The sequence below is a fragment of the Microcaecilia unicolor genome, chromosome 8 (genome assembly GCF_901765095.1).
Source record: "Microcaecilia unicolor chromosome 8, aMicUni1.1, whole genome shotgun sequence".
Taxonomy (NCBI): Eukaryota; Metazoa; Chordata; class Amphibia; order Gymnophiona; family Siphonopidae; genus Microcaecilia; species Microcaecilia unicolor.
The window spans coordinates 33173046-33198086 of NC_044038.1; the positions used below are offsets into that span (position 1 = coordinate 33173046).

The 25041-nt window shown below is 43.1% G+C and overlaps 1 protein-coding gene across 2 annotated transcripts in view; it reads right to left on the reverse strand.

Moving 5' to 3' along the window:
• Window positions 1-3283: 3283 nt before the first annotated feature.
• Window positions 3284-25041, reverse strand: part of LOC115476925 (bMERB domain-containing protein 1-like) — a 94366-nt gene continuing 72608 nt past the window's right edge. For both annotated transcript variants that reach the window (XM_030213512.1, XM_030213513.1), the window contains 4 exons: window positions 19080-19153; window positions 14838-14952; window positions 13462-13544; window positions 3284-5420 (listed from right to left, as the gene is read on the reverse strand). In XM_030213512.1, the coding sequence (XP_030069372.1) occupies window positions 5308-5420; window positions 13462-13544; window positions 14838-14952; window positions 19080-19153 (385 nt within the window). In that variant the 3' untranslated portion in view covers window positions 3284-5307. The remainder of the gene's footprint in view (window positions 5421-13461; window positions 13545-14837; window positions 14953-19079; window positions 19154-25041) is intronic.

Here is a 25041-nt window from a genome sequence, read left to right on the forward strand (position 1 = left end):
GTACCAAAAGAGCAGGCTGAAAATGGGAATCTCTCCAAGTACAGTATATACTCATTTTCAGTGGCTGTTTATAAAAAAATATGATTTCTGGTGAGAAAGGTACTCCAGCAGTCTAAAAGAAAATTTTGCAGTGATGTGTTGGTTGTCACACTAAAGTGTGGGCAACACATCCAATTATTTAGCCACTTAGCAAAGAGGTGATATTCAATAAAGGGTTAGATTCAGTACATGGCCCCTAAAATTGGTGCTCAATGCTATTCTACAATGGGCACTCAAAGATGACAGCCTGCTGTAGAAAAGTGGCATAGCTACGTGGGGCCATGGGGGCCTGGGCCCCCGTAGATTTGGCCCTGGACACCCCTGCTGACAACCCTCTCAACCCCCTTCCCACCGCCAACCCGCCCTCGCCGTTGCCTACCTATGCTGGCAGGGGACCCCCAATCCCCACCAGCCGAGGTCCTCTTCTTCCTTCATTCTGTTTCTGACGTCCTGCACGTTGTACGTGCAGGACATCAGACTCACAGAAACAGAACGAAGCCTTGCAGATCAGACTTAGAAACAGAATGAAGGAAGAAGAGGACCTTGGCTGGCGGGGGTTGCGGTCCCCCACCAGCAAAGGTAGGCGACGGTGGGGACGGGTTGGCGGTGGGAGGGGGGATTGAGAGGGTCATCGGAAGGGGGGGGGTCAGCGGCACCGGGGGGGGGGGGGGGGAAAATGTGCCCTCTCACCTCGGGCTCTGGACCCCCCCTCCCACTGGTCTGGCTACACCCCTGCTGTAGAATAGATTTGAGTGCTGATTTCAATGCCCGAATTTACAACTCGTTTCCAGCACCCAATTTGGCCACACATCCCCAGTATTCTATAACACGGCATGCAAATTTTAGGAATGCCCCTGATCCGCCCCATATACCTCCCATGGCCACACCCCCTTTTGAGTTGAGCACCATGGCATTGGGCGCATGTTGTTATACAATAGCGTGTAGGAAGATGTGCACCCAAATCCAAATTGGTACCAATTAGAACCCAATTATTGGCACTAATTGGCTTGTGAGCCAATTTAGTTGGGCTCGCATCTTGGATTGGCGCCCAAATATCAGCTCCCCATTAAGGGCACCATATAGAGAATCTGGAGGAAAATGTCTATCTCCTTGTCCATGTTGGTTTTATATGCTCGATATTGTATGTAGTGATGTATTGGGTTTTTTTTATTGATCACTCAACATCTCTTTGACCTCTACTTCCACTGTGTTATAACTAATGAGCCATTAAGCCCGTTAAAACGGGCGAGATTTCCAGCTACCCTCCTCGCCGCCACTCCCTCCCCCCTCCATGCCGGGCCCCCTGCACTGACCTGCCAGCGCCTCTCACACGGAGGTGAGAGGCGCTGTCAGGACAGTGCAGGGGGCCCGATACGGAGGGGGGCAGTAACGGCAGCGCGGATGGGGGGGGAGGGTGGAAGTTGCTGCGCGCGATGTTCGTTTCCAGACTCCAGCGGCAGCGTCCGCCAGTCCATTCCATTTCCCTCTCTGTTCTGCCCTCTGACGTCATCACATCTTGACGCGAGGGCAGGACAGAGAGGGAAGTCTCTACTGCGCATTTGCAGGTGAGTCGGTCACTTGCCATTTATATGTTTGATGGATTCCTACCACTAGCAGCAGAAATTAGTTCTCTATACTTACTCTGCCCTAGATATTCAGTGTATTGTTAAAAAGGTCGATTTGTTTTGGAGTAACTTAATGTTTATGAAATCTTAGATATTATATGCTTGAACTTGTGATTTCTAGTCCATTTTTCAGTACCAAACTTTCCTTACTGCAATTGAAAGCTGGTCTAGAAAGTCCCTACCAAAGGTAAAATCCTGTAACACAGATTGCATCTGCTTTTGCAACCTTATATATAAAATCTGTGATGAAGGAGACTTTGGCTAGGATAAATGCTGTTTGGTGAGTCTTAAGCACTCTTCTTTTGAATTGATGTTTATATATTGAGATTGCAGAAGCAAAAAGTAGGGAGAGTAGGCTCTTCTCAAACACCGGAGGAGACGTAATGATGGAAATGAAGTCTTTATTGCAAGAAAACAGAAACGACTCGACACTGCAGCCGTGTTTCAGTGCCCAAGCGCCTTTCTCAGGAGTCTTATGATTTATAGCTGATTATGAAAAACAGTTTTCTTTGTTAAATCAATACACACAAATGATATCAATCTAATCTGAAGTTAGACAGGAAATCTCACCGGACTGCTGAAACAGCTTCAATTAAGCTATTTCGGCAGTCTGGTGAGATTTCCTAACTTCAGATTAGATTGATATCGTTTGTGTGTATTGATTTAACAAAGATAACTGTTTTTCATAATCAGCTATAAATCATAAGACTCCTGAGGAAGGCGCTTGGGCACCGAAACACGGCTGCCGTGTTGAGTCGTTTCTGTTTTCTTGCAATAAAGACTTCATTTCCATCATTACGTCTCCTCTGGTGTTTGAGAAGAGCCTACTTTTTGCTTCTGCATCCTTTTGTTGCAGGGAACTAGCGCACCTCCACCGTTGGGTGGTTCTTTTCCGTTCTATATATTGACATTTCCAGCACGAAGGAAGAGGAGATGCAGCTGGCTCGAAGAGTTGGATGATGTGCTTAACCTGGTCTCCCCCTTAACAAAACTTCAACATTCCCATACAGAAGAGCAGAGCCACAGGTGGGTCATTGTCTACCATGCCACACACTCAAGCAGAAGCACCTGACCAGAGAGGAAAATGGATGCAGTGTCAACTTTTGTACTGCCTACCGGCCACTACTGTTTCCCTCAGGCCCTTCCCATTGTACTTTTAAACATTTTACTTTTCTTATACAAATATATAATGGGGATAATTTTATAAATATTTTTTTGAGTGTGGAAAACAGAAGTACATAAGTATTGCCACACTGGGACAGACCAAATGTCCATCAAGTCCAGCATCCTGTTTCCAACAGTAGCCAATCCAGGTCACAAACACCTGGCAAGGTCCCAACAAATTTCAATACATTTTATACTGCTTATCCCAGAAATAAGCAGTGGATTTTTCCCAAGTCTATTTAATAATGGTCTATGGACGTTTCCTTTAGGAAGCTGTCCAGACCTTTTTAAAACCCCGCTAAGCTAACCGCCTTTACCACATTCTCTGGTAACGAATTCCAGAGTTTAATTACACGTTGAGTGAAGAAAAAGTTTCTCCGATTTTAAACTTACTACTTTGTAGCTTCATCGCATGCCCCCTAGTCCTAGTATTTTTGGAAAGAGTAAACAAACGATTCACGTCTACCCATTCCACTCCACTCATTATTTTATAGACACAGAAAAAGGACTTTTCTGAAATAGCCTGACCACCTAAGCACACGCAAAGAGTACACCAAGCCTCTATGCAATCTGTGTGTAGGTGTTCTGGGGATGTGGTTTAAGTGGAGCAAAAAGGCAGAGCTGCAGTGTAGATGAATATTTTATTAAATATACAGGTAAATGTGTGCATATTCTTTACACATGTATACCTTTATTGGAGAATGTGTAAAATCTGTTCATGGATATTTGCACACTGTTGAGGCTGTTTCTCTAAGCCTATTTCCAAAGGCGTCAATGTTGCCTTTATAAAATAGCTTTTAAACAGGCACCTTCTTAGACTTTTCAATCAGATGTCCTGTTAAAGAATTACACCCAAAGAAGGAAGTTTCTAAAAGCTATTTCTCCAGGAGAATAGCCCCAACTAATGAGTTATTTGAAAATTAAGCAACTTTTCTGCACGTAAAATAGAGACAGATGGTTCTGGAAGCTAGTGTGGTTGCTGCTGCTTTTGGCTGTTGTGCTAGGTCATCGCCTAATCTACCTCCTGGTTGCGGCAGCCTAGCAGTAGACACGCATGCCCAGTCACCTTACAGGTTTAGTCATTCGACCAATCAATGAATCAACCAGGCACTCCCATCTTGGAAAATTTATCCATGGGGTTTTCATAGCAGAAAGATGCATTCCTTTTTACCTCTTTATTTCAGATTGAGATAATAAACATTTTCACTTATAGATTTTTACCTTCATATCTACTCTCTGTCCTGCTGAATGGAGACTAGTTCACTGCAGAACAGAAGTCTCACTCAGACACAAAGATGTCACTTGCCTGCATAACTATCCTAACTCATTAAATTTCTCAGGCAACGTTAGTTCCTGTTTCTTCATATTTTGTTTCCTTATCTTGTTTACAGAGTAAGTGAAGCCTTCATGATGTGTGACATACATATTCAGTTCTATGGCCTTGATAGCATTTGTATCATTTAAAGAGAGAGAAGAACCTAAGAACAAAAGAACAGCCATACTGGGTCAGACCAATGGTCCATCTAACCCAGCATCTTGCTTCCAACAGTGGCCAATCCAGGCCACAAGTACCAGGCAGAAAGCCAATATCATCACTCCGTGCCTGAACTTAGAGTCATAGAGCTATTCATTTTAAAATATGCTCCTATAGTGAAAGTAATACATTGACTGCTAGAGTAGACCTGTTCTTATGCACTTCTCTGTCTTGTAGTAATAAAGATTCTTTGTCATGTGGTGTAGTTAACTTTCTGACTCTTCTGGGCAGTAACCCTGCTTGAATTGTAAATGTGGTGTCTTTGTATATTTAAGTTGGTACTTGAGCAATAAGACATGACCTGGGACCTAAAGATTTTTGAGTAGACTGAAGAATTGTGGGTAACTAGCATTCCTTTATCTCATTTCTTCTGTCCATCCTTACAGACATTAGGAACGTGAAACTCAACAGCAAAGGAGTTCAATATTAACCTAATACAGTAATATACCTTGTATTTAACATCCATGGTAGTACTATGCTGTACTGTGAACCACCTCTGTATACCATTAAGTATGTGGCTTCTTTTTATTTTGTCCAAATAAATCTTTTCACATCCTATCTTGTTTCAAGATGCACAATAGTTGCATTGGCCAAGAGAAAGAACTGTAATAAATCCAGCAAGTGCTGGATTTGTAAAACCTTTGTTCTCTGTTGATGCTGTGAAATATATATTTTTGTATTTTAGTCCTCTGTCGTCACTCGTGCTCTGCACCAACCTTTTCTGCTTGTTGGACAGCCAGTACATAAAGAGACCTCATTTAGACATGCGCATTGAGTGACTCATGCAACAGTGAAGGTTTCATGTTGGTCCATGAGGTACAATATTGGTAGCAGTCTACAGCAACTCTTCATAGAGTGGGATCTGGGCTGTTTGAGTCCTTTCACTGTAGTTTTTATCCAATGGACAGGTATTTAGAGAACAGGTACTTGGTGAGGACCCATGAGCTACATGACACTGCACTGTGTGGCCCCACAGCAATCTTTAATAATGGCTATTCCTGCCTTGGTGATGGATGGTTTGGTTGGAGGAAGCTCTGCTGCCTTTTCCAAGGGAATACCTGTGGTAATAATTTAAGAAAACAGCACACCAAAACATGTTAGAGAGAAAAATAAAGATGGCTTACTATACCTGATATTTGTTCCTGCTGATCCTAGCTTAATACTGGACTGATTACGGGGGAGACCAGACAAAAACCAATGTGTTAAACTGAATGCTAAGCATGAAAGCATGTTGGGACATTAGTGGTTTAATTTACAGTTCAGTATAAACCCATTCTATATTCTTTTACAAACGCAAGAGTAGCTCAACTTCTTTTCTATGGTTCTGACCCATAGAATACTTGAGCAGATAGGGGAGTGGGAACAGAACCAGGCTCTTCAGAAAACAGACCAAAGACGTCCAATATTTGAAGTACACTCTATTAAAGACTCAACAAGGTACCCTATTTCGGCACTGGCAGTGCCTTCTTCAGGAGTCTGGATACTTTGTCTTGAAAAGTTAATGGACAAAGCTTACAAGATAGATTCTCTTCTAAGTAACGCATTGGTCTTGAGAAAGACAGTTGTTGTATTGTAGAAGATATGGATGATGTGTGTCACTGTGTTCTGAAGAGCCTGGTTCTGTTCCCACTCCCCTATCTGCTCCTGTAATTTTTGTGGGACACCGTCGTTCTTTTCCACCTTGGAACACCTTTCCAACCTTTTCCAACTTTCCATAGAATACTTGATCAGAAGGAAGAGGGGAGAAAAGAGAGTTTACTAAAGTGGTACATCAGTCCTTTTTGGTATTTCACTTTGTGAAATGTCAATGGAATCATATTTAGGTTTTAATGGTGTTTTATTGATGACAAATCATAAAATACAGCCATTGTTTCGTCATCAAACATTTTTCAAAGCAAAAACACAACAAAATTATAACATTCCATATAGTCATCAAACTTTTATAGGTTTAATCCCTCCTACCCCCTTCCCCTAAACTCCTGCAGAACTTTATATATAGTCAGCCTCAGAATTTTCCCCCCATACTTGAAACATTTCCAGAGTCATAATCAATAACCCCTTCAAAACCTAGTTAATACTTTTCGAGATTCCTTTGCACAATGATCGTGACCCTCCCCCTCCATGTCCATAGGGTCTGGACTCTTATAACCCCACAGACCATGGGCCGAGAGTTCTACTTAGTATATCCGCGCCAGCCTGTGCAGATGAGGATTCAGTCAAGGCAAGCTAATAGTCTTCAGAGTGACGTAGCTTCTAGCTTCAAATGCATTCTAAATATGTGAATTAGACGTGGAGAATTAGTATATGTACTAATGTGCCACAATATGATAACTTCCATTCCAGCATAGACGCTGGTTTTGACCAAGCTTTTCTTAGGAACAGCCATACAACGTCAGTACAAGGTAATATGCTGTAGTTTATTGAAAGTATTTTCAGAGAAGATAAGGTATGAACTGAATTTACAGATTAATTAAGGAAATGTAAAAACCTGGCTCTTTCCTAAATAAGCTGCTGATGAGAAGAGGGAATCCATCTTTTGCTAGTTAAACTTTTCTTTCACTCTGATTAACAGAGGGTGTGTTGGGTGTAATGGAGAGAAGGAGGGTGTAGGTTTTTATGTTAGTTTACCCTTAAGTTTAGCTTATTATATTTTTTTATTGTTTTTATACTGCTATGTGCCATTTTAGATGTTTTTGGAAAATGGGAAAGTAGGATCTCAGTGTTAATTATGTTGGTTGGCTCTTTCCAATGTGCAGGGTAGGAAAAATCTGTTTTCATAGTAATTTCTAGTGTAATAACTTATTTGAATGACTACTATTTGGTATTTCAGTTTGTGGAAGTGTGCCCTTTTGCCCAACTTGTGCAAGATGCATTTCATATATAAGGAATGTCAAGCGGACACACCCTGATATAAATTTCCGGGCCCTTTTACCAAACTCCGGTAAAAAGTAACCTTAGCGCATCCTTACCACCCAATTATCAGCGCTGATTGGCTAGTTATTCAATTAAGTTACAAGTGCAAATTGGGCATGTTCCCAATTTAGCGTATGTAACTCTAGGTGCCATATATAGAATTTGGCCATAAGGCCATTTTTACCACAGAGCTAAAATGGCAGCATTTTCTATTTTCTCTATTAATGGCCGCATGGTAATTTTCTCATTAGCGCATGGCTATTAGCTTGCAAGCCCCTAACATCACCTATTTTGTAGCCTGTAAAGGCTCACCCGCTAACTAAATGTGGCAATGTAGCTGCCCTAACTGATTAGACCCGCTCCCAGCACTAAAAATAAAAATAAATTCTATTTTTTCAAGGAAGGCTAGCGCACACTGATCCCAAAACTACCGTGGGATGCCTGAGAACACCCTGCAGTAAGGCATTTTTAGCTACGGTAAGCATTAGCGCTTACTGCAGCTTAGTGAAAGGGCTCCCTTGTAAATTATGTTGGCTCTCTGGTGCATATAAAAGACCCACGTGCTATCAGAATACATCACAGAGGCTCTGGATTAGGAAATTCCAAACTGACTGGATTTCCACACTGCCCATAAAATGGCACAGAGCACCCCGTCCTTGTCTTCTCAGCAGCTGTAGAATAATATCAGGGTGTAACTGATAAATGGCAGGGTGGGACCTCAGGTCACAGTCTTGGCCTTCAAGATCCTCAGAACCAAGTCTGGTTTTCAGAATGTCCATATTTATTGGAGAGATTTCCAGGCGATTGAGCAACAGAATTTGCATCTTTGCCATAACCTAAAAAACAGATTCTGATAGAATTTGGGAACCAGAAGGATTGGGCAGGAAGGAGAATCTACAGTCAATGATTTTGTCTTTTGTGTCTCTTCAAAGGAAGATTGTAATTGGATAAGAAGCCACCACTAAAAATATAAGAAAAAGTTTATTGAGAAAGGATTATTGGATGCCCTTGGTGAACCTTCATCTTTACACACTTCCCGCCTGAATTTTCTATCATTTAAACTCAACAATCACGATCATCCCAAAACCACACTTCCTTCAACAATCTTGTAAAAATGCATAACTGGACATCATATTTTGAAATCCTTTCTTCGTAAGTATGCAGCTAAAGGATATACCAATATGTGTGGCTGTCAGGAACTATCATTTTGCTTTGACTGTTTCTGCTCTTTGCCACCCCTCAAGAGCTGCCGCTCTAGACAACTATCTTGTCTCAACCCTCGTCTAATGGTCAAGCCTATCCAGAGTACAACCAAGAAGCAGAATGGCTACACAGCATACAAGAGAATTTAGAAAAGATAAACATCAAGCTATGGAGTGTCCTGAAGTAACAATAAAAGATTATGGAGTGGCCTGAAGTAACAAGGTTGGAAAGTAGGTTAAAAAGAGCCTGGCCCAGAAAAAGTCACTAATTTTTGGCTCAAACAGTTAACATCAGTCCACCAAGACCTGGCAGACTGCAAACTCAACAGGTATGCAGCCAGAGTTAACACCATAATATTATGGCAATAACAGCGGAGCATTCAAATATCAATTAATGTTTTTCAAAGCCATCATGGCCGGTGCTAAGAAAAGCAGAAATCTCAGTACAAAATGGATTGACAATAAGAAAGCCCTTGACTGCATCCCACATTCCTGAATAATAATCTACCTTGAAATATACAAAATAAACTTTGAAAATGTTTATTTTGTATATTATAGAATCGCACTTAGAACCAATTCCTGTGCCCTAACTTTGGGCTCAGGAATCCATCAGTACCCACAGAGAAGGAAACAACAAAATTTGCAATACAAGAGAGAAATCTCTTTAAAGAGTTTGATCAGCAAATGTACTTCTACAGTCTGTGCCCTGATCATAGCTGGTCAGATAGGCCAGTGCCCAGCAGACTTCTATGGTCTGTGCCCTGAAAATAAGTAGTATCATATCATACCTTATGCTATCAGTTTATCTTGTTGGGCAGACTGGATGGACCGTAAAGGTCTTTTACCTGTCGTCATCTACTATGTTACTAATACAGTAGGAAATACAAAGTGTTATTCCAGGAGCCATACGTAGATCAAAAGCAGACATGAATGGTTATAGTGAAGTGAAAGAGAAACCAGAATATGAGAAATTGATAGCTGCAGCCCAGGACAGTAGATTATAGGCAAGATGGTTCACAGCAAGCAAAGAAAAAAGTGGGAATACTAACATATATAATTTCTGTAGGGAAGATCTGGTAATGTTTCAAAGTTCTGACAGGAGAAGGTTTGTATACGGAAATGCACAATTCAGTGGCACATCTCATCCACTGGAAACTCTGTAAGCATTACAACATTGCTGTACCGGAAAAGCATTAGGATCATGGCCCTATCAGAATACAGAACATAAAGAGTTTATGATCATTTGGGACATACCAATTCCAACCAATAAAATGCAGGATGCAAGAAAATCAGACATAGTGGTAGAGGAGAAAAACATGAGAACAGCATTAATACTCTAATCTATCTTCTCACTGGAAAGCAGACTGCGGTGTGCCACAGGGCTCCCCGCTATCACCTACCCTCTTCAACGTGATGTTGATCCCTCTGGCAACTGCTCTCTCTAAACTGGGATTAAACTCGTTTATCTACGCAGATGATATCACTATCTTCATCCCTTTTGAAAAAGACCTAACTGAAATAACCAGTAGGATTCGGCAAGGCTTTTAAAACATGCTCGACTGGGCCAATTCTTTTTGATTTAAACTCAACGCAGAGAAAACGCACTGCTTGCTCCTCTCCTCTCCCTATAACAAACACAGGCCTCCTAAATTAATTACTCCCGAGCTTGTCCTGCCTATCTCGGCATCCTTAAAAATCTTGGGAGGCCTGGTTGACAGATCTTTGACATTGGAGCAGCATGTGAACTCTACAGTCAAGCATATGTTCTACTCTCTTTGGAGGCTTAAGCATATCAAGCCTTTCTTCCCTCGAGACGTATTCCGCAATCTAGTCCAGTCCCTGGTAATTAGCCGTCTTTATTATTGCAACAGTATCTACGGGGGATGCACTAACCGGCTCCTAAAAAAATTGCAAACCGCTCAGAATACAGCAGCTCGACTCATCTTCGGCAAATCGAGATTTGAAAGTTCAAGACCACTTTGAGAGCGGCTGCATTGGCTTCCTGTGAAGGATCGCATCGCGTTCAAGATCTGCGCATTGGTGCACAAAATCATCTATGGAGAAGCCCCTTCCTATATGGACACTCTCATTAACCTGCCACCCAGGAATTCCCGATGGTTGGCCCGCTCATACCTCAATCTCCACTACCCGGCTCCTTGTGGCCTCAAATATAAGACCGTCTATGGTTCCTCTTTCCCTTATCTTGTGGAACGGGCTGCCTCGAGAGGTTAAATTCACTCCTGTACACCCGACCTTTAATAAGCAGCTCAAGACCTTCCTTTTTGGCAGAGCATATGCCGTGGGCCCTTCTGGTGCCACGCCCTTTTAACCCACGGCTCTCTCTGTGATAATTCATCACCTCCCCTCTCTTCCTTTCCTCCTCAGTTATTTCTTTCTCCCTCTTGTGACCTTGTGTTTTGTACTATTGTCTGCATATTAACTATTGTACACCATATTGAGCCTGCCCTTGGGTGGGAATATTGTGGGATATAAATGTCATAAATAAATAAATAGAGATCTCGGTGCCAAGTGAAGATCTTTCACGGATCAAGCAATGCAGTCAGAGACCAAGAAAATGTGGCAGAAAGATACAGAAATATTTCCCATCATATCGAGTACCACAGGCTTGATTAAAAGGAATAGTCAAGCATGACTTGCTAAGTTGGCTATACATGTAGAATCTTATGAAGTCCAAAAGGAAGCTCTCTTTGGCATGATGCAAGTACTAACACAAAGTTTAGCAATATATTTGAAAGCCTAAAATCATACTCCACATACCATGGTTTAGGAGTGAGGTCCATTGCAAAATCCATATAGAAACAGTGCCCCCCCCCCCCCCCCCCCCCCAGAGTAAAATACTATGGAGCTCATTTTCAAAACAGCAAAACGTCCAAAAAGTGACATAAATCTGCATTTGGACGTTTTTCCTCACAAAAACGTCCAACTTGGTATTTTCAAAACCAATTTTTAGATGTTTTTCTATGGAGTCCATTAGAAGTGCGTTCAAATCACAAGGAGGTGTGTCGGGGCATGTTAAAGGCGGGATCTGGGCATTCCTAACACCTGGACGTTTTTCTGCCACAATGGAACAAAACAAAAACGTTCAGAACTAAAACTAAGACATTTTGAGCTAGACCTGTTTTTACAATGAATAAGGCACAAAAGGGTGTCCCAAATGACCACTGGGGAGAATCAGGGGTGACCCCCCCCCCCCAATGGTCACTGACCCCCCCCCCCCCACCACCTCCCACAAATGTGAATACAAATATGATTTAGTAACCTCTGTGACAGCTTCAGATGTTAGAGCCAAATCTATTAGAGCAGCATGCAGGTCCCTGGAGAAGTGAAAAGGCAGTGCAGTGCACCATGGAGTGGGGGGACTCTGGTCCCTACCTCCCTCTACCTGTCATATTTGTGGGGGAAACTCTGAGCCCTCCAAAACTCACCAGAAACTCACTGTACCCACATATAGGTGCCCCCTTCACCCATAAGGGCTACTGTGTACAGTTGTGGGCAGTAGGAATGGATCCTAAGGAGCTTAGCCAAGATTGGGTGGCAGAACCGGTGGAGATGGTGCTGGGCAGACTTATACGGTCTGTGCCAGAGCTGGTGGTGGGAGGCGGGACTGGTGGTTGGGAGGCGGGGATAGTGCTGGGCAGACTTATACGGTCTGTGCCCTGAAAAGGACATGTACAAATCAAGGTAAGGTATATACAAAAAGTAGCACATGTGAGTTTATCTTGTTGGGCAGACTGGATGGACCGTGCAGGTCTTTTTCTGCTGTCATTTACTGTGTTACTATGTTACTATGTAGTAGGTTTTAGGGGGCTCAGCAGATAAGGGAGCAACGGTGAGATGTGTACCTGGGAGCATGTTTTTGAAGTCCAGTAGGGTGCCCAATTTATCTCCTAGGGTGTCTGGGAGACCAGTCTACTAAAAATGCTGGCCCCTCCTACATCCCAATGGCTTGATTTTCTACGTTTTTTTCACTTGGACATTTTATTTTTTTTTTAATGGAGCAAAAAAACAAAACGTACAAAGCAGAAAACCTTGTTAGAGAAACAGTATTTTCAAGAACAAAAGATAGATGCTTTTCTTTTTGGAAAATGAACATATTTCTTATTCGGGATTTAGGACATTTTTTGCAGAAAGTCTAAAGTTGGACTCAGACGTCATATCGAAAATGCTCCTCTATGTGTTATTGCATTGCTTTTTAAAGATTACAGCAAATTCCCACTCAGACTAGTAGTTCTAAATTCTGCACGGCAACCAACATCTACAAAATGTACTGTATGTATACAATGAATGAAAACTAGAGCTAGATTAGCCTGACTTAAAAAGTTGGAAGGGGGGCTACTTGGAGTGGAGGAGTGGCCTAGTGGTTAGGGTGGTAGACTTTGGTCCTGGGGAACTGAGGAACTGAGCTCAATGCCCAGCACAGGCAGCTCCTTGTGACTCTGGGCAAGTCACTTAACCCTCCATTGCCTGCCACATTGAGCCTGCCATGAGTGGGAAAGCGTGGGGTACAAATGTAACAAAAAAAAAATGATCTTATCCTAGGGTTACTACCCTAGGATAAGATCATTTAGATGGGTAAATATTTGATATGATTTTAGTCTATTGTAAACTATTTGGAGCCTGAAAGAAGAAATGACATGTAAATTTGATAGATAAATAAAGATGTACCTAACTGTATAATTAAAAGACAAATAACTTGTATATTTGGAAAATGCTGACATATGTAAAGTGATTTTATTCCAATTATATTTGGGTTTAGAACTACTAAAGTGCACTACAGTGTTAGTGCAATCTAACTCCATTACCATGTGCTATTATTAGTAAGTAGGTCTCATTGCATAAACTGGGACTGGCAGTAAATAACACACATTTAAGTGTGTTAGTATATTTTAATTAATCTAGCCCTTGTGATCACAGTACAGCACACTCTGAATTTAAAATGTAACTGGAGGAAAAAAAAACTTACATGCAGGAGTCTTGGTTGCTTTGCTTAAGGGTTTTAACTTAATACACAGAAAATCAGACATTTCTTTGTCTTCTTCTTGTTCTCTGTTAACACAAAACGAAAAAAAAAGAAAAAAAACACATAACAGATTTTGCTGTTGTAAAAAGTTGGTTTCAAAGTTCTGGCCTTGAAACCAACAGAAACAGAAGCCTGCAGGGCTGAGTTGCTGATCTGCAAGGGCAGGCTTCTACATGGAATGTTGCTAGTGGAGGAGTAGCCTAGTGGTTAGTGCAGTAGACTTTGATCCTGGGGAACTGAGTTCAATTCCCACTGCAACTCCTTGTGACTCTGGGCAAGTCACTTAACCCTCCATTGCCCCAGGTACAAAATAAGTACCTGTATATATGTAAACCGCTTTGAATGTAGTTGCAAAATACCACAGAAAGGCAGTATATCAAGTCCCATTTCCATTTCTTAGTCTGTTTCTCTGTCAACTCAGATGTCTTGCCTCCTCCTCACCATTCAATCTCCCATTTTTTTCTGCATCTACCTACAACTTTCCATCTTTCTCTCTCCTTCCCCAGCCTCACTAACTCCCCCTCTCCCTCCATCTCACCTTATATCCTTTGTCCAGCATCTCCCTTATGCCAGTCCTACCCCCTCTCCTTGTCCCTGTCATTACCACCACTCTCCCTCTACCCAGGCCTGCCTCACTTAAGGGCAACCAGCATGGTGCAGAGCCTTTGAGCAAATGTGTGTGCTTAAGGTCTGCCATGAAATGACTGCACATCCCTACACAGCATTACAAGCCAAGATTATATGGCTATAGAAAGAGATATATTTAAAGCCAGTGGCTTATCTATTCAAGGTGCGTGTGTTGCGTACCCACCCCCCTGTCAGACAGTTAATCTGACAATGCAGATTAACTGTCTGACATCTCTCACTTCCCTTCCTGGCAAAACTCTGCAATTCCACCCCCCCCCCCCCCTTGAATGCCTCCCCCTCCCCCATGCACATGCCTTCAATTCACCTCTACTCCTGCACCAGGACTTTCTCTCACTCTGAACTGTCCCGCCCCTTCTGATGTGATTTCCTGTTTTGTGACGGGCGGGACGGTTCAGAGTGAGAGAAAGTCCCAGCACAGACACAGGCAGCCTATGAGTGCCGCTGCCATTGCCCGGCCAAGACTGGAGTGGAGCTGATTTGAAGGTACGGACGGGGGAGGGGCAACGCACCTCCTGTGAAAAATTCCTGGATATGTTGCTGATCCAAAGCTGAAGTACCTTATTCCTGAAAGCACTGTAGGCAGTAGTTCTGCAGCTTCCTTCAATTTGTACCCCCCCCCCCCCCCCCACACACACACACAATAAAGTGTTCACCCCACCTGTAATTCTTACCTTAATCTCTCTACCTCTGCATCATCTACAAGAAAATCTCTTTTTTGCACCAGCTTCTGGATCTTCTGAATCAATTCATCCTCTGACCGCTTCTGTGATACTGTTTTATCCTTTTCTGTCGAAATAGAAAATTAAATGGCCTTCAAACAGCTGCTACCAGCTACATGAGTAACATTGAACTTCCTACAGAGGCTTTATAGCATTGCTATAATGTTGTTTAGCATTCAAATACATGTAGCATACATTTCCTGATATTAAAGCATCTCTCCAACACAGGCAGTGTGAAAGCTGGATGTGTTGAAATGCGTCGCAAGGGGGTAGAGTATTATGATAATTGCTTACAGTGCTGAAACTTAGCACCTCTAGTGTACCAAGGGCGGAGCAGTGGAGGCGATCCACCCCAGATGCAGGCAGCAAGGGAGTGCATGGAGCAGTTCAGTGGTTGTCGGCTCCGCCGGTTCCCTGCCCCCCTCTGATGTTACTTCCTGTTCCGGGTCAGGGAATCGGAAGAGCCAACAGTTGCGCGACTATTCCGTGCACCCCCAGAGGGGGGAGGGGGTTGATTTGTCGGTGGTGGGGGGGCATAGTAGCGACACGCCCTGGGTGGCAGCCAACCTAGGTACGTCACTGCTTAGTACCCTTCGGGAAGCATTTCTACCCTTGAGCTGATAAGGTGTCATTTTAAAGCAGAAATATTAGCCACATTTCTTAAAATATAAAGGTGTATGTCTTTAGCCATTACGGCTGCCACAATAAAATAAAATCATAGGGAAGAAGACAACGTCTAAGGAAAAAAAATACCTCCAGTTCAATAATCTTCAATTTTTTGTTTTATTGCTTACTAGTAAAAAAGGCCCGTTTCTGTAGGCAAGGAAACGGGCCTTAGGCAGGCAATTCCCCCCCCCCCCCCCCGGGCTTCGGCCCCCCCGAACCCCCCCTTCCGCGAACCTGTCGTTCCCCCCCCCCGTGCCAGCGAAAACTGCCGCCACCGCCGCCATTGTTGTGCTACCTTCCCTTCCCGTAGGTTCTTCAATCATCTTCTTAGAAAGTTTAACTCCGTGCGTCTGACAACGGCGGCGGCGGTAGTTTTCGGCGTTCCGGCTGGGGGGGGGGGGGATCGACAGGTTCGCGGGAGGGGGTGGGTTTCGAGGGGGCCATAGCGCAGGGGGGGGGTGACAGCTGATTCCGAGGCAGTAAGAGGAGTAGGGAAACACGCTGCGTGTGTTTCCCTACTCCTCCCCTTGCCATGGAATCAGCTGTGTTGACGTCAGTGACGTCCGTGCGTGTCTGCCTCGCAGACCACTTGCAGCCAGGGAGCCACGGTCCCAAGCATAGAACGTTGGAGGTGAGAATTATTATATAGGATGGATTTGGATTTTACATTTAACTATTTGTGTTTCTCTAATGGAAATCTAGAGAAAGTATTTTCTGACGCAGTAGGTAGGTGCCGGATTGTTCACAATCTAAGGGTCCCTTTTACCAAACTGAAAGGGTCTTTTACTAAGGCGCGCTCACGTTTTTAGCGCGCGCTAAACGTTAGAGACGCCAATGCATTTCCTATGGGCGTCTGTAGCATTTAGCGCGCCCACAATTTTAGCGTGCTCTAAAAACGTGAGCGCGCCTTAGTAAAAGACGCCCTGAGGAAAAAGGTGGCCTCGGCACACCCTTACGTGGGTCTTTCCCACATGCTGAGGCCACTTTTACCGCAGCAGTAAAATGGCCGAAAATCCTATTTTCTGTATTAATGGCCACACACTAATTTTCCCCTTTATCTCGTGGCTATTAGCGTGTGAACACCCTACCACTGTCCTTGTCTCCACCACCTCTACTGGGACACTGTTCCACCCATCCACCACCACTATTTCCTTAGGTTGTGCCGGAGCCTACCATCAAAATAGGCTCTTAATAAACACTGTTCTGGAATAAAATGTGCTGAGCCTTTAATTATGGTCTGCATCTCTTATTTTTCTCTATTTCTTCTGAAGACCATACATCGCTTATTTTCCTAGGCTGCCATTCTCCAGTTGATGCCAGTGTAGGCTTTGGATGATTGAGATGTTTTATTTTTTCAATGAGCTTTTGGTTAAGCAAACACATCGGTCTACTCTTCTGTCTCATGCTGTGCTACATTCTGAAAGTAAAAAAAAAACACGTCCCAAATTGGCAGCTTGATACAGAGTCTGTGGTAGATGAAAATACGTGGTTCTGTTTCTGGTCTAAAGTTATGAAACCTCTTTCCTCTGCAGCGGTTTTGCAGTCTATGTTTTTTTTATATCATAAAACCAATTGGACTCCTCGAAAACTTGCTACCACTGGCCTGAGCTCATCAGACAAATGTTGGCACTGTTCGCTGCAAGTGGGTACTTTCTCTCATATGTTATATGAGTGTCCTCCGATCTTTCAATTCTGGAAGGCTGTTTGGAATATTATACAAAAACTTTTGCCCATAACTGATGACCTGACTTATTCAATTGTAATTTTTAAGTCCGTTCATGCAACTTTTGATTTGACCTCCCCGCAATCAAAACTATTGGACATTCTCCTCACTATTGCTCAACGGCATATTTTGCAAAACTGGAAAAACGCACAGTTGCTGAATATTAATTTCTGGTGGAATACAGTCCTGCAGCATCAGAAGTTTGAGCTCGCCATGGCTGCAAAAAGTCGGATGATAGTATCTAAGAAAACAATTTGGTCTATTTTGGACAACTTCCTCCAAACTATTCAGGCCACACCTTAAACCAGTACAAAGGACTTATTTGTTAAACACCTGGATGCTTTCCCCTCCTTTTTTCTCTTCTTTCCTTTCTCTTTTTTCCTTTCCCACCTGTTGTGTTTCTTGCTTCCTATGTTTTTCCATCATTGATTTCCTGTTATTTGTATTCTTGGAAATTAATAAAATATTTGGAAGAAGAAAAAAAAAGTCCCTTATGAAAAAGTAATCAGGAAAGTTTGAGAGTTTTATGAAAAGTTTAGCATATGCAAAGAGTAAGAAGGAGATGCAAGCCTCCTAGTAATGATTAGTGTAGGACTTTCCCAAACCTACCCTAGTGACTTTGCAGATGAGTTTTCAGGATAACCATAATGATTATGCATAAGAGAAATTATACATGTATTGTGGTCGCTGACGCATGCAAGCATATTGATGGGGAAGATCCTGAAACCTGACTGCCTATGGAGTTACCAGCAGGGCCAATGTTAGGAGGGTGCAAATAGGACAACAGCCCTGGGCCCCTATATCACAGGGAGCCCCAAGCCTGCTCAAAGCTGAAGATGGTGCAGCCTGTTAACAGGATTTGGGGGCCCCATTCCAAATTTCTGCCCTTGGCCCCAGCATGTCTCCACCAGCCCTGGTTACAAGGATAGGTTTGGGAAACCCTACATTAGTGGAAAAACTGGAAATTGCAAATTGTGACTCCTCAACCCAGTACTCAGGACACACCAAGCCAGGCTGGTTTTCAACATATACACACAGAATGGGCCAAATTCCATATATGGCGCTGAAAAAAAACACGCTTAGCAGTATTTTATAAACCTCACCTGAAGTTAGGTGTGCTTTATAGAATACATGTAGCAGCCATCTCGCAACTAAAATTTAGGTGCAGCTAAAACTTGGTGTAAATGCCCATGTCTTATTTAGGTGCAGATCGGGCATATTCTCTAACAGTGTGTGTAATTTTCAGGAATGTCCATAACCTGCCCATGCCCCTCCCATGGCCACACCCCCTTTTGTGATCTGCATATTAGAATTTACGCAGACCACTTTACAGAATACATTTATAAAGTTACACATGCAATTCCTAATTAGTGGCAATAATTGTTTGTTATTGGCCAATTATCAGTGCTGATTAGCTTGTTAATTAAGTTGCACCCGCAAATTTTAGTTGCCATATACAGAATCTGGCCCAATATGAATGAAATAGATTTGCATACAATGGAGACAGTGCATGCAAATTTATCTCATGCATGTAACTTGAAAACCGGCCTGTCTGGATATGTCCCAAGGACTGGGGTTGGGAACTCCAGCTTTGGACTGTGGCCATTCAGGAAGTGCCAGACTAGAAATTTTGCAGACTAGGACAGTATCAAGTGACCCACCACTAAATTGCCATTCTTCTGTATCTTGCCCTGAATGCATGCATCCGAGTTTTGAAGGCATTTAAATTTTTCCAAATAAGTTATTCACTAATTAAGCAGGTAACTGCATAGAAAGACTGACAACCACAGAAATAAGACTGTTACCTGGGATTTCTACTAACTTCTGCAGTTCTTGTTTAAGGTCCATGATGTCCTTGCACAGTTGGATATCATCCATCCTAGGGGCAGAATAAATGTACAGAATTAAAATGTTGCAAATCCTGTGATATATACCAGATAGTTTTAAAGTAATGTAAAAGATGTCCAGAACCCCACAGTAATCCAAAATTCATGCGACTTAGCAGCAAATTCCAAGATCAAGCAGCAGGCTAGTAATGGTAGCTGAGGCATGAAAATCTTGGGTGCTGTGGCTTCAGGAGTGCAAAGATTTCCCTTGATCTCCTCCTCACCATTCAAGCATTACAAAAAAAAAAAAAAACAACAACATTTTTAGCAGAAGTGCACAAGTTCAGTCCTTGAGATCTGTGCAAACAGGTCAGGTTTTCAGAATATCCCTAATGAATACGTATGAAAGAGATTTGCAATCAACAGATCTCTTTCATGCATATTTATAAGGGTTATTATGAACATCTAACCTGTTGCAACCCTGAAGGACTGAACTGATGCATCCCTGGTCTATAGGCACCTAGTTCAAATAAAGGCAGTAAAATCTTTCCCTCTTGCTTCATTTTCTCTGTCATTTCTAATTACTTTACTCTGAATCTTCTGTGACATTTATTTATATTACATTTGTACCCCGCGCTTTCCCACTCATGGCAGGCTCAATGCAGCTTACATATTATATACAGGTACTTATTTGTACCTGGGGCAATGGAGGGTTAAGTGACTTGCCCAGAGTCACAAGGAGCTGCCTGTGCTCGAAGTGGGAATTGAACTCAGTTCCTCAGGACCAGAGTCCACCCCCCCTAACCACTAGGCCACTCCTCCACTGTTTGCTACTATTTGAGATTCTACATGGAATGTTGCTATTCCACTAGCAACATTCCATGTAGAAGTCGGCCCTTGCAGATCACCAATGTGCCTGCGCAGCCTTCTACATGGAATGTTGCTAGTGGAATAACAACATTCCATGTAGAATCTCCACTAGTAGCAACATTCCACCTAGAATCTCCAATAGTATCTATTTTATTTTTGTTACATTTGTGCCCTGCGCTTTCCCACTCATGGCAGGCTCAATGCGGCTTACATGGGGCAATGGAGGGTTAAGTGACTTGCCCAGAGTCACAAGGAGCTGCCTGGGCCTGAAGTGGGAATCGAACTCAGTTCCTCAGGACCAAAGTCCACCACCCTAACCACTAGGCCACTCCTCCACTCCCTGAAGGGCAAGCATCAGGGATTTTTTTGAGGGGGTACTGAGTACCGGCACCTTTTTCATTGTCTGCTAAAATTGACTTATGGTCCCCAAGTTATAATGAAAGAGCTCAGGCTCAACATACCAATTCTGCCTTTTCATAGATTTTGTGACTGGTTGCAGGGGGCCTGGCTATTGTGGGGTGGGTCCCCCAGTGATCACCCTACCCATGAAGGGTGGCCCTGGCATTTGAGTACCGGCACCTTTTTTTTGCTAGAAAACACACACTAGCAAGCACAGAAGTTCAACACCGTTAAAAATATCCCCGCTACTTGCAACAGCAACAAACATAATTCCTGCTTAGCCAAAGATATTTTCTGGAGCCCACACGCTTGCCTCTTTATGACCTTCATTGTAACTTTCAAAATAAACATTGCATTAAGGGGGGGAAAAGGGTTTCATAAGCCTTTTTTTTTTTTTTTAAATATATGGTTACTGCTCATGCAGTGCAGATGTGAGTCTGCTCTAGAATACTGCTGCCCCTATCTAAAGGACAGAAACAAAAAAAAAGGCAAAGATCTGCCACAGAAATGGCAAATCAAAAGAAAAAAAGCAGATCAAAAAAGACAAAAAAATAGAACAGGAGGGTAACAGAAGAAGTGGTTTATTACAAGTTACCCGACGTGGCCACGTTTCGCCCTCAGGCTGTGTCAGGGGTAAAAAAACTACAAAATAAAAATACATAATGAGTAAAACATAAACTTCACCATTGTATATTTGATAATAAAACATATCTAAAAACACTATCACATCATATAAAATAAAAACAGATCAAATCTAAAAACATAATACAATAAAATATAATATCAAATATCTAAAGGACGACAATTTTAAATAGCCTACAAGACATGTCCTGTACCAGTAATTATGTAACGTTCTTCACAGACTGGTGAAGAGAACAGCTATTCCTTCCCTTTTGTTCTTGCTCAATTGCAAAATTGCAAAGTTTTTTTGAAACTCAGCCAAATAAAACACCCACATGTCTAGTCCAGAGGGGCATGATGCCTATGAATATTAAAAAGTTCACTGCAGAGGCACTTAGCCATGGTGACTTGCTTCATTAGTACCTTGAAAATTTAATTAGTTTGCATAGCACTGCTTTCTTTCAAAGAACGAGGACGCAGATTCTTAAGGGCTTTGTAGCAAGCAGCTGGATTACTGAAAGATATAGATAGATACTGACTGACCCAATATAAAATCCTTCATCAGGAACGACACCCAAGGCTTAAGTAACATTTAAAGCACAATTATAGTATTAATGATTCATTTTAATATAACTAGGGCTTCTGTTAGGTTTTAACCCATAACCACCAATACAATACCCCCGATACAAAAAAATATTAAGAAGCCCTTGGATGTTAAGCCCTTAACACGTCATTAGCGTGTGCCAACAGGCTACAGCAAAACACGTTAAAGCATTTTGTGGTATCTGGTCTGTTAGCGCAGTATCCCACTTGTTACCTATTTTTGGAGAGGATATGTCATGGGTGGAGAGTGGGTGTTCCTGCGTTATCCTGCTAGTGTGTTCGGACTAATGTTGCTGAAAATTCACAGTTAGGACACTTATCCATAAAACAGCTGCTGCTCTGTGGATAAATGCTTTTGAATATCACACCGACAGTTTGTAAATATCCCAAAATAGAAGCCCTGGCAGATTTAAGCTGGATCCTTTGCAGTGCATGGGTCATTTTGTTCAAGATAGCCTACCTCCTCTTCCTCCTCGCAGCCCTTCAACCTGCTAAAGCGATGATGACCGAGACTTTCTGATCTTTAAAAGAATGATAGCAAAATAAAAGGGTCTATGGCTGAAATGAAATTCAAAAAGATGAAAACAGCACAGTGAACAAAATATGTGTTCGCACACCATTTGTCACCATGGCAGGATTAACTCTTTGGTGGGCCCTGGGCAAATAAACATGTTGGTCCCCGCATAATATAGATCAGTAATGCAGCTGGAGCTGAATTTCTGGGTGGGCCCAGGGATGGACTGGATGGGCCCACGTTTCCTTCCCCCTCAACATCCCACCCCCAGAGTTAAAAATACCTTGGCTGGCAGAGATCCTCTAGCCCTGCCTGCTGAAGATATCCTTCACCAGAACCCCCTTGGGCCATTTATACTGGGGAAGTCAGTGGTGTGCTTCCATTTGCCAATGTGTGCACCCCCTCATGAAACGAAATATGTGGGGGGGGGGGGGTGGAGGCATCAGTAGATGGAAGTGTGTCATCAAATTCATCAGTTTTGACAAAACCCGGGACTTCTGGCAGAGGATGTCTTCAGTTGGCAGGGCCTGGAGATCCCCACCAGTTACACTGAGGATGTATACCACCGCTGGGTGGGCCTGAACCTAAAGTAGATGAGACCCTGCTGACCTATGGCTACACCGATATAAATACATTTTAAAATTGGCCACAGAGAAAAAATGGCAAGGGAGGAAGCTGAAGGCAAGATGCCCTGTTTATCAATCCGCCTGCTAACTAGAGGACAATATCGAAGATAGGGAGAACAGACGGACCTTCCTGAGCAATGGTGGCTTGGTTGTCTCCTCCCCCCCCCCCCCCCCCCCCCCCCCCAGCTTACCTGGACAAAAACCTGAATTGGGAGCCACTGATTTAGCATATCTGAGAAAGCTTCTCCTAAACATTTAGGCCCTAGGTATGTACATCACAGACTGTTGCATATTTTTTCATATCATCTGCAACTAGGCACTCTCCCAACTATTTTATTTAAGACAGCTTGATATTGATATACAGCCAAATTACACACAGTGCCACAAGGCAGTTTACAATAAAAAATAAATGAAAAAGATAGGAAGAGTTACATTTGCCAAAGAAAAGTGGGAAGGAGAAAATCAAAGTGTAGAGGAGATATTAAAGAAAAGGGGAGGGAGGGAAACAGGATATAGGACAAGGCCAAAGGAAAAGGCGCCCAAGACTAGTGAAAAGGGAAGGTGAGGGGGAAGAGAAGGGCAGCTAAACGTTCCCCCTGCTGCAGCCCTGCTTCCCCTGTGTTCTGCCTGTGCTTCTCTGGGCCCTGTGGCTGAATAACTGTCCTAATCTGCCTTCTCTTCCCCCCTCCCACCTCCCCCAACAGGAAGAGAAGTGGGATATTTTGCTTTAAAAACTATCCTGGGGGCCTCTTCTCTTCTATGGCCATTGGATAAAAAGACATATCAAACATAATAAGCCTTGAACTGTGCTACTGCTGTCCCTCCTATGGGTACTATCCTCAACGAGTACATTTAAAAAAAGCAAACCCTCTATAAGCTGTTTCCGGGGGGTCGCTGTGTCCTCTCGCATATGACCTCGATAGCCAGGGACCAGGGAAGGGGTTTTCACAAGGTGGTATGGAGAGGGGCTGCGAATTTGGGACCAGCTGTTTGAAGGGGATAACATGCTTGACTTCCAAGCCCTGCAATCCAGATTTCCTGGAGTGGGGAACGACGATTTTGCATACTACCAATTAGCACATTTTATCCGTACTAAAGCAGTCAGCTCAGTAATTAGGAAGGGAAAAGGCCCCTTAGAGGAGATGTGTGAGAAGTTAACTACTTCCCGTGGTTTGATTGGTAAAATATATAGATACATTGCAGCACAAGTCCCTAGCTATAAATGTCATAGGATGAGATGGGAGAAGGAATTGGGGATGACGTTGAGTGAGCCGGGGTAGGAGAGAATCAAACGGGCAGCGATGGGGGTGTCAATACATGTCCCTCTGAAGGAGAATGCCATGAAGGTGTTGTACAGGTGGTACCTCACTCCCGATCGTCTACAGCGAATATACCCAACAATGTCGGGTCAGTGCTGGAGAGGATGTGGTGTGAGGGGGTTCATGGGACACCTTTGGTGAAGTTGCCCTAAGGTAAGAGCATTCTGGAGGGCGGTTCAATGGAAGGTGCAGAATTGGTTACACACCTCTATATCTTGGGCGCCTGAGGTTTTTCTTTTTGCTGCCAAAATAGAGGGCATGCCCGTACCTCAGCATAAGCTATTGCGGCAGGTGTTATGTGTTGCCCGAGTGACAATTGCTCAGCACTGGAAACAGCAAGGGGTACCTTCAGTTAAGAGATAGTACAACAAATTGAACATGTGTGTGAGATGGAAAGATTATTGGCAGTTAGAAACCTCCAACTAGCCAAATGGCAGGCAGTATGGAAGTTCTTTTGTTCAGGATGTCAGCAATGTTAGAGAGTGAGTACTGTTTGTTAGTGAGCAGATTATAAATGGGATGTATGGGAAGTGGAGGGAGAGGGGGGATGTAGGGGACGGGAGGGGGGATTTCGAGGGGGAGGAGGGTTAGGATACGGGTTAAAAGTTGACGTAAAATATTGAAGTTCTAGAGGCTACCTTTGGCTGTAATCTTGTAATAGCAATAAGGGGTGGCTGGTCGTATGCTTGCTTGAATTTTGAAGTTGATATGTAAAGACAGCTTGATACCTATTGTATGTTGTTTATTCTACATTTCAAATAAAGACTTCTTGTAAATCAAAAAAAAAAAAAGCAAACCTTCTTATTTTCTGATCTTGGATTGGGGGCAGTCCTGCGAGAGAGAGAGAGTGTGAGTGCAAGAGAGAAGAAGCAAGAGAGAGAGCGAGAGAGAGAAAGGTTGGACAGCACTGGCTCTGAAAACTTGTGTAAATTGACCATATGTGAGTCCCAGCGTTAGCGGAGGCACCCCATTGACTTCCAGGTTACTGC